The following is a 10943-nucleotide window of genomic DNA, read 5'->3' as shown; positions in this document are numbered from 1 at the left end:
TGAACTACGGTCGCTCATCGAGCACACCCTCTGGTTGCGTTCGACGAACCTAATCAGTGTCAATCAACCAATCAACAGCTTAAAATGGTAATCGGGGCGGTAACCGATAGATGATAAAACGCTGCTGTTAGTAACCGGTAACTCATCGGTTGATCGGTGAGATTTGTCGAACGCATCCTCTGTTTCAGTTTCTCTGTCAAGTACTACAACTTTCACTTCAAAAAATTAAAGCGCGGTTTCAAGAAAAGCACAACAGGGAAAATTAATATGTGTTTCCTGTATTTTTCGTTGTGTTTTAGTGTTGTTTATTTTGTTTTTTCAAAAGAAATATAAAGAAATGGAGCCCTCCGAAATAGAATTCTTAGCAGAAAAAGAGCTGATTACTGTGATACCCAATTTTTCCCATGGTAAACTTTATTTAATTTGCGGAGATTGTGGTCCGTTTGTTCCTAGTATTCCTGTACAAGTTCCACTTTGGCTTGCTATCAATTTGCGCCAGAGACAGAAGTGCCGAATTTTACCTCCAGATTGGATGAGCCTTGAAAAATTAGAGGAAATTAAACAAGAAGAAACTGATTCCAGCATATTTTCACCAATGCCCAGTGAACATTATAAAGAAATCGCTCAGTTGTTATTTGATGTGGCGATATCTGATATCCCAAATGCTGATGAAATTCAAACTCTGATCAAAGATATTTGGGACATAAGAATGGCAAAATTACGAACTTCAGTTGATGCATTCGTTGCCAGTGAAGCGTCACATGCTCAACTTGACAATTTGACAGTGTTCGAAATTAATTTTGTGAGGCCTCTACTGACAGCTGCTCTATATCAACTTCAAAAATTTAAACGGGTAAATATTTTTTTTTCTGTTGAATTGTTTAGTTTTCTTATGTAGTGAAAAAAAATATTGTGTGGTTACATTAATATAATGTTCCTCAGTGTAATTATTAAAGTATAAAAAAAAGGATAGTGCATGTAAATCAGGGGTCTGTCCAGGATAAATAATTTTGTGAAAAATGAAATAATTTTGCAAAAAAAAAAAAAAAATGTTAGAACAAAATTTTAGAATTTAAAGATGGCACAAACTGAATCATTCAAACTTAAAGTTCAGTGTTTTCTTCTTCTATGTTGAGAATATCATTCTGGGGTGTTTTTCTAGTATTTGGCGGGGGAAAGGGGGGACAGCATCACTCTCTCAAGTATCTATTTATCTACCATTCTACATTATGTTAAATTATGCTAGAAATATTTCTGTACAGTATTTAAAATAATTGTAACAAAAAATAAATAAAATTCAGACAAGGGTTCAGCATTTAACTTTTTGACACAAGACACTCTAAAAAGCACAGAATTTCGTTTAAAACTTATAATTTCCATGATTTTAACAAAAATATAAAATGATTTTATTTTTTACCTCTTAACAAAGTGTACTAAACATCAAAAATAAAAAAAATCGTATTTCTATAGCGGATGCCAAGAGATCACAATTCTCAACGTGAAGTCATCAAAAGTATAAAAACGGCTTGTAAAAGAAATATTTTTGATAAAATTATTTTAAAATTGCATTTTAGAGTCCTGTGATAAACATATCATTAATATCTGCGTACGCAGTTGAAGCAAAAAAATTAAATAAATAAACCATGGATTCAGCATTTTAATTTTTGACTCATAAAAGAAAATCGAATTTTGCTTTAAAAACTTGAAATGAGAGTTGTAACAAACATAAAAGAGTCTTTTCATTTATTTGTATCCTAATAAAGCGAAGTTAGCTTGAAATCTAAAGAAAAGAAAACAGTAAGTAAAAGAGTTTATTTAAAGTTAATCATCCTTGTTTGCATCGAAAAATTAAACCCATTTAATTTTCTCCCAAAATAACAGGTTAAACATAGCTCCACACTGTAAAAGCGCAAATATTGACAAGCTGGTAAAATGATGAGAATATTTTCTTAAGTTTAATGCCAGACCCTAATAAGTGGCAATAATTTTGAAGTTGGTAACCTATCTGAAGCAATCATATTTTTTCCCCACCCTTACTATCCCTTTGCAGTTCTAAGTTCATTTCGCTGATTGATATATATTATTATTATTATTGTTTTTTAAATCATGAGCAGGGAGAAAAGTGCTTACCAACGCCTTTTCAGAAAAGTTTACAACAACACCGCTACTAAAATAAGCTGTGATAAAACAAAGAAAATTATTTAAAACCTAACTTATTTTCAGCTGTTAATTTCTTTCCAAGAAACAAACAACTTAAGCATTATATTTATTTGGCAGGAGAAATTATTTATCGCTTGAAAGATCGGGATTTTGTGAAAGGTCCGTTTTGGTTGATCAGATTTTTGTGAAGGGTCGGTTAACAGACCCAAATATCCTCTGGCCAGACTCCCTGTAAATTGTTTTACATAATACTTGTGTTTGATATTCCTGTTGTATATTCATAGTTGAACATCAATGCTGCCTACTGCAGCCTAGTGGTTTTGCTTACTGGCAGACCTATGAAGAGGCAAGATAGTTTGATTCCCTCTTATGCTCTTGATTTAATTTCCTTCGTCAAAAATTTACGTGAACTAATTGGAAATAGTTGATAAGTGGGTCATGAAGCACACAAATTATTCTAAATTACGTGACATGTGTCTTGTTTGTTTATCAAAAACAATTAATGTTGACATGTATAAAATTATGTATATTTAGGTATAATGAGCCTTGATTAAAAGAATGTAACCCTCCTCTCCCGTTTTCTCTTTAACATTCAGGTATTTTTATTAACTCGCTATCTTCCCCTGGTGTAATTGATTCTGGGGCTGCCTTAATGTTTAAAGATAAATGTTATGTTTCACTTAATTTAAAATAATCGTTCTAAAAATATAGTTACAGTGAAACCTGTGTAAATTGACCATTTGCGGTACACTACTTTAGTGGTCAACTTAAACAGGTAGTCAACTTACAAAGGTTGATTTATATGATAAAGCCTAAGTTCTTGCCTGAAAAAATTGGTCAACTTACAAGGGTGGTTGGTCAACTTCACAGGTTTTAGTGTAGGGGAGAGGGGGGCACATGTAAACATGGGGCAGATGTGAACAAACCATATTTTACCCAGATAACATGAGGAAAAAAATCTGAAAAAAATTCATGTTGATGGCAGCAGTAGTACTGTATACTGCCTGAAATTTCAAAGATCTCAACCATTTTGCTTTTTAGTTATCATAATAACTTCTGTTTTGGAAGGTGCCAGTAAACTTTCATGTTCCAGTTTTCAGAGTAAAAACACATTCAACACTATCTTTATTGTGATTTGAACTTTATTCATTTTGAAGTGGGATTTATAAAGTAAGTTTTTGTACTCGATTTTTTAAAAAAAATTTGAAAGAAATATTGTTTTTTATCAGATTAGGCTTAAGTTGTTATATGGGGCACATGTGAACACACTATGTAGGGGCAGGTGTGAACTGTTTACATGTGCCCCATATTGTTTTTTTTAGTTATTTCAATTTCAAAAATTGTTTAATTTTTTTATTTGATTAGGCTAATTAAGAAACATTGAATAATTAAAAATTTTAACAATTGAAGTTAGTATCAGCTGTAGCTCGACTGTGTTGGAGGCTCCAAAAGTGATCGCGGTTTGTGGAGAGAAACAAGTTGGACAAAATGTTTCAGGCGAGAAAGGTGAACTTGTATCATTTTGTGGTATAGTTAGTACAATGGGGAAACACTGTAGCTCCTGTTTTTGTATTCCCAAGAAAAAGGTACAAAGATATTTTCTTAAATGGAGCACCATCAGAAAGCTTAGGGTTCAGACATCTTCCTAGAAGTTGTAAAACACTTCTAAAAGTACTCCCGCTGTACCGCAGCAAATCCTGTTTTGCTTCTACTTGATAATCATGAAAGTCATATCTGTTTGGATATAATATTATTTTGTTGTGAGAATGGAATAGTACTCCTTACATTCCCCCCTCATTGGTCACATCGCTTACAGCCTTTGGATGTAGGTGTTTATGGCCCCTTTAAATCTGCACAGAAAACTTCTTTCAATGACTGGTTGACATTACACCCAGGAAAAAGAATAACTATATATGAAATTGGTCAGTGTTCTTCACCAGCTTTCCCAGCAGCCTTTACATCCAAAAATATTAAATCGGGTTTTTCTAAACCAGGAATTTGGCCGTTATCTCGGCTTGCTTTTACTGGCGCTGATTTCATCCTAATTCAAATAACAAGCTTAATGACAGTTAATCCTGAGGATGCGTCCACCAGCTGCAATTCACATTCAAGTCCTATCCCAGAATGTGTTAGACCATTGCCTAGAATAGAATTTCACGATTCTACTCTAGGGAAAAGTAAGCAGCGTCAAAAAAGAAAATCAAGAATTTTCACAGACACCCCCGAAAAAGATATTGTTGTCAAAGCTATGGAAGAAAAGGCAGAGAAAATGAAGATAAAATGTGAAAGAGCTGCAAAGAAAAGAAAGTTAGAACTTGCTGAACTGTTGAAAAAGGAGCAGTCAAAGGTTGTAGTCAATGACTCCGAGTCCGACATTAGCTTTGAAGAGAGTAGCCATCAAGAAATTTGTGCTGAAGTCAACCTTGCACCAGAAAATTTAGCTGTGAATGACTTTGTCCTCGTAGAATTCACTACAAAAAAGACAAAAATTCACTATGTTGGCCGTATCGAGAAAATGGAGAGTGATGAAGCAAATGTTAAATTCATGAGGAAGCAGAAGAATGAAACCTTTGTATTTCCAGAAACAGATGATACATCGATGGTAAACACTGATGATATTCTGCTAAAATTACCCCCACCTACAACTTTAGGTAGCACATATCAAGCTGCTTCTTCAGTTTCTTTTTCTGTAAAACTTGGAAGTCTATAATGTTCGTTGAATCAAGTTAATTTATTATGTACTCAATATTTATATTTTCATTGTGTTTATTAATGTGTAATAAAGAGTACTTAAAGATATGCTTAGGTGCATTTTATACCATTTATGTATCTGTTCACTTGTGCCCCAAGTGTGTTTACAACTGCCCCCCCACCGGGGCAGATGTGAACAAAATGTAACATATTTTAGAATTAATTTTTAGGTTGGAATTTACTCTTGTAGAAGGGGGATAACTGCATGAAAATATTAGCAGATGTTTGATTTATCATATTTAGCACCTTTTTCTTTTCTATCTCAAATCAATAATGAAAAATATAGAAAAATGTCGTTTTTGTTCACATGTGCCCCCCTCTCCCCTATCTGGAAAAAAAAAATCTTCCTGAACATATTTTCAACTTATTAACAAATAAAGTGCAACAAAATTCAACAAATCAAATTTCTTAGTTTGTCAGTTCCCATGTTTTCACCATTTTTTTTAGGTAGCAAAAAAATGCCTTAATTGGTTTTGCAATCATAATTTTGTAAAAGGTTTGTTTTCATGTTGGGTTAACAAAGGTTAACCCTACAGGTTTCAAGTTTTTTTAACTTAAATTATTAATAACGTGTCTTGAAAAAGTGCCTTTCGTTTTTCAAGTTAATGTACCCTAGCAGAGGCAAATCCAGGATTTTTTTCCCACTACTACCTATTTTTGTGAAAGTATTGCATCCAAATTCTATTTTTGTGAAAGTTTTTTTTTTTATCAGCATTGATTTTGTGATCTTTATAGGCACATTCTAATTTTTGTCTCAGAAAATTAGAGCAATTTAAATGTTAGTTTGAAAAGTGCAAATGTCATTAACTAATATTTCGAACTTCTTTTTTTTTGGGGGGGGGGGGGAACCTAAGAGATAGGGAAAATATCATTGTATCTCAGTTCAAAAAGCTTTGTACTGTGTACAATTCAGGAAAACACCATACCCTAAAACTGATGCTAAAAGATTGCTTAAAAGCAATTTGGCGAAAAACAGTGAAATTTGAGTTTAAAACTATGAAAAAGCTGTTACCTAAGCGATTGTTCATATAAATTATCTTAGCATTTTATTTTATGAGTAAACTATGTTTTAAACAGAAAAACATGTTTTCTATTTTAAAACACAGGTTTTTGTGAAACTTTCGTTTTTTTTAATATTGTTTCTAGAATGTGTCGATTTTCAAAGTTAGTTTTGTGAAGCTGCTGATTTTATAACTTGATTTTTGTGAAAGTACCGATTTTAAAATAAGATTTTTGTGAAAGTACCGAAAAGCGGTAGTAAAATCAATCTGTATTGGGCCCTGCCTAGAATTTAAGATATTTTAAATGAGTATCATGGGTGCAAGATTTCCGTCCTGGAGAAAATTTCCGAGACGGAGGTCGGGACGGAAACAAATTCGATGACTTTCCTTCAGTTTTTACTTAAAAAAGAAAAATTGAGTGTTTGAAAAATATGCTTTAATTACTGAACCATTCCATAACTACAAATTTACATCGACACTCTCTCGATTTTCAACCATGGGCTTGTTTTGTTTGCAACGTGCTTTTGGAAGGAGTGGCTTTTAGACTCGCTCCATTATTTCCAACTCACTGCATTGCAGACCGCGAAGTTGCTCATTATTCTCCATGATTTATCTAATTAATCATCTCTATTTGAAAATTTAGCTTTTTCTCTTTCCATTTTCGATCATCCTTTTGTTTTTTGTTTCTTTTTTTCAAAAAATGTCTTAGAGTTGAATCTAAACCCCCAATTGAGAGGGATTGCTGATGGGTGAAATGTTTACGCCACAACATAGCGCGTCCACATACCAGGCAAAACGGGAACTATCAGGGACTTAAAAGATTTTAGTGAAAATGAGAATTTTGGAAAGACTCGGGGGAAATTTTCGAGCTTGTTTTGAAACACCGATGGGCAACTGTTCCTGCATTTTTAACATGTTTCTGGTAAAATATTCTTGGACTTGAGGAATCACTAAATTCTAATGTTTTCCAATCTAACACTCGCTAGAATGGAAATATGAGGGTAGGGGGGGGGGCAAGAGAAAGAAAAGGAAACGAGAAAAATAACGGCAACACGAATTTGCGAAAAAACTCTGCTCTTGCAAAGAGAGTGAGTTTGCAAATTAGCCCACGATACTGAGGTCTTAAAACGTTTGTATTTTTGGACAATCTAAAACGAGGGAGGGGGTGGCTACTCAAGGGATCCAGAATAAAATATCGAAACACTCAATTGAAAGTCGTTTTTGAGGCTAGGAGTGGTTCGGGATTTTCCGACTGCAAACTCTTAAAAATTTAAAAGTCAAAAATGTTGAGGCTGTCTTTAATGGTGTGGGGAGGTTTAAAAAAAAAATCAGAAATTGGAGTCTTAAAAACACTAATTTAGGCAATTTTTGGTGAATTGCCGAGATGGTTTTGGTGTTCTAAACGGAAAATGTTTTGTAGCTGATGTATTAAAAACTGTTTGAGGCTATACTTAAGTTTCATAGGAGAAAGGGAATTTGGGACCCTCTCCCAAAAAGTGTTTGTAATTGAAGTCTTAAAACTTATAGGCTGTCTTTGGCTATGTCAAGGGGGAGGGGGCTCTGTTTATGCGAAATTCCGAAAGTGGAGTCTTAAAAGCGCAACTTTAGACCGTCTTGGGATTTAGGGTTCCCCTTCCTCGAAAAAAATTCGAAGCTGAAGTATTCAGAACTCAGCTTTAGGCTATCTTTGGGGACTAAGGAAGGAATTCGAAGGCCTTCTCTCAATAAGTTTTAGAACTTAATTTTTTTAAACTTCGGTGATGAATAGGGGAAATCGCAAATTTAAGTCAAATTTAGTGAACTTAGGGGAAGAAGTTTGGGGGGGGGGGGTTTCTTCCCTGAAAATTTCTCCATGCTGAAGTATTAAACTGTTAATTTGGCTATTTTTGAGTGAGTTAAGAGTTAGGGAATTCGGGGGTCTTTCTCGGAACATTTTCGAAATTGAAGTATTAAAACTTCGGGTTGTCTTTGGTGATGTAGGGAGGGGAGTTGCTCTTTCAATAGAAAAATAAATCTTAAGCACAAACTTATACTGCTTTAATAAACACAAAGAGAGGGGGGGGGGGTATTCCGCCGCCCAGCCCGAAATATTTCTGTTTCTGAAATTTTAGGAGCTCTGTTTTGGGATATCTTTAGATAACTTAAGGGGGAAGGGAGTTGGAAGCTTCTTTCAAAAAGTTTCCGAAATTAAAATATTAAAACTTTTAGGCGGTCATAAGTCATGTATATAGGTAAGAGGGGTACTGTTCCTAGAAAAAAAAAGCATTAGAAACTGAAGCCTCTTAAAACTCAAATTTAGGATATTTGTGGTAAATTCAGAAGAAGGGGTTCGGGAGTTCTCTTCCGAAAATTTTTCGAAGCTGAAATATTTAAAATGCCACTTTAGGCTATATTTGAGTGATTTAAGAGGGATGTAAGTCGGCGGCCCTCCCTGGGGTGAGGATTCAGTTCCCCTATTGATTTTTTTAAAATTAATGAATATTGGAAAGTATACCTCGTTTAAAAAATGTATCTACTTCACTGAAGTGGGTTTTTTTTTATGGCTAATTTCACCACCTGCTATCTTACGAAATAATTTATTTCCAAATGAAGACTATGGGGGAATGGTGCCAGTTTATTATCATTAGTCGCCAATACCCTTCCCCACCTTTCCTTCTTTTCTGATTAAATTGGCACTAACTTGGGTAGACTTTCCGATCAGAATTGATTTATGTTGCAAATGTGAAAAATCTTATGTCCCAAGCGATTTTATTGCTGCAATAAAAATGTTTGCGATTGGCAAAACACTAACGGCGGCGAGCTCCGAACGCTTTTAGCCCTATCCAACATCGTCTAAAATTGCATTTTTGGAACTTCAATTTCGAAATATTGCCGAAGGAGAGTTCCTGAACTCCATCCCTTCGATAATGCATTCAAAAAGCGTATAAACGTTATGAAAGATGGAGTACAATTTCGTTTTTAAAGCTTCAATTTCAAGGAGAGTCCAGAGCGTCCCCCCCCCTCTCTAATATTTTTGAAGGTCGCCTAATATTGTGATTTTGAGGCAATCAGTTTGAAAAAAATGATGTTAGAGAGTCCCTGAACTTTATCGAAATGGCCTACTATTGCGTCTTTTGGACTTCAATTTGGAAAAAATTCTGGAGAAAAACCCCCAAGAGTCCCAGTTATTGGCGGCTTTTAGGTTTTTGGAATTACAATATCAAAACGCTTAAATATTACAATCTAAACTAAGTTTGTGTTGTTAGAAAAGTCAAAAGCTTAAAACTGAAATCAGATTCCAAAACTGGCATTGTTAAAATCTACAACATTTACACACATAAATTTTTCCTTAAGCACGCATGCTTGAGGCGGGGGGCTGAAAATATTTTCCGTCTTGAACACATCACCAAACTTGCACCCATGATGAGTATTAATGTGGTTTACATCATGGAAGTTTAGAAAAAAAATCATGATTTTTTTAAATAAAAAAATGGAATTTTTAAAAATTCACTAAATCAGATTTTTAAATTTATTTACAGTAAAGCACCGTTTATACATTTCTCTCTTATTCGTTATTATCAATTATACGTTTTTTAAATTGATCCCTTCGAAGTCTAATACACATAAACCTATACCTATTATATGGTTTTTCATTTGTACGTTTTTTATACAGTCCCTTCAAAAACGTATAAACGGTGCTCCACTGTATTTTAATATATGCAATATTCTACTCAAATGGATAGAATCTACACAAATTAAATATTTAATGTGAACTTTTTATTAAAATTTACTTTTTATTATTTATTAAATCACAATTCATACAACATTTTTTAAGAAAATGAATTCTGAGGATCTAATTGTCTTCATAAAAAGGTTAGTTATGATCCTCTCTCCACTCCTAAATTGTTACAAAGGCCAGGATAAACAAAACCAAAAGATGAAAACTGTCTTTCCATTCCAGCAGATGAAGCTACGGCTGTGGTTGTTATTTGATGTAAAAACTAAATTTCTTGTTGTGTGATGCTCTCTCTACCTGTCATTGAATAAAATGAACCCTACGAGTCATAATCGGTCGTTGTATACATTTTTATCGATTACTGTCGATTTTGGAGATTGGCTACAATGCTGACAAGGCTTGGACATATTTCTTTAATAAATTCCAAACCTTGATTATTTTCTTCCTCATAATTGAAATTTCATTTCGATTTAGGGCAGAGGAGCTTAATAAAACTCCTGCACAATGGCATGCATAAATTGCTTGTTGGTATCTTTCGTGGTATTTAGCTATTTGATTCTTATCCAATACTTTTTCTAAAAATGTTTCCTAAACTTTTCCATTGACACATGCATTCGGCAAGGGAACCGTCTTCTTTTTGAATTTTATCAATAGCATTAGCAATGGGTTTTAAAACTTCATAATGTTCTGCATTTCTTTTAATACTTAAGTCCATTACTAATCCTCTGATATCAGAGTTTAATATTAAGTCTAAACAAAAAAATTATTTAAATCAATGATTTTTTTTTCTTTTTAATCAACTGATTTAAATCATGCCAACCTTGGTTTACATTGTATATGCTTACTTTATTCTTTCATTGAATTAGACTAGCTTTTTTTTGTTCTATAATTAAATGATGTATGTTTTACAGGCAGCTGCGGCTTCACAAGCAGACAGCCAGAGTCAATCAGCAAGTCTTCTATGACATGTCAATTTTAAATATGTGTCGGAAAAATTACTAATTTGAAAACTGCCACTGAAAGTGTTAAAAGTACGTTTTTTATTGTTGCAATGTAACATAACTGCATCATCTTATTTCATTATATGTTGAAACATTTTATTCTACAATACAAATTTTACAAATGTATGCTTTTTGTTATGTTTTTAAAGATAGCATAAAGGTTCATTTTCTTTGTATAAATTCATATCTGCAGCATCATGTAAATATGAATTCAATTTTTGACTGTTATTCATTGAAACTTGTACTATAAATATTTATTGCTAAAACATAAGTATTTAAATTTTATTATATGTTACGTTTTTTTCTTATGAAAGA

At 33.4% G+C, this 10943-nt stretch overlaps 1 protein-coding gene across 1 annotated transcript; it reads left to right on the top strand.

Annotated features, from left to right (window-relative positions):
* Nucleotides 1-238: 238 nt before the first annotated feature.
* On the top strand, nucleotides 239-10771 carry LOC129223291 (DNA replication complex GINS protein PSF2-like). The gene is made up of 2 exons (XM_054857860.1): nucleotides 239-853; nucleotides 10539-10771. The coding sequence occupies exons 1-2, from the start codon at nucleotides 338-340 to the stop codon at nucleotides 10590-10592; spliced, it is 570 nt and encodes a 189-aa protein (XP_054713835.1). The 5' UTR covers nucleotides 239-337; the 3' UTR covers nucleotides 10593-10771.
* Nucleotides 10772-10943: the final 172 nt, after the last annotated feature.

Source organism: Uloborus diversus, chromosome 1, assembly GCF_026930045.1.
Source record: "Uloborus diversus isolate 005 chromosome 1, Udiv.v.3.1, whole genome shotgun sequence".
In the NCBI taxonomy this organism is placed as follows: Eukaryota; Metazoa; Arthropoda; class Arachnida; order Araneae; family Uloboridae; genus Uloborus; species Uloborus diversus.
This window is presented reverse-complemented; position numbering and strand designations above follow the sequence as displayed.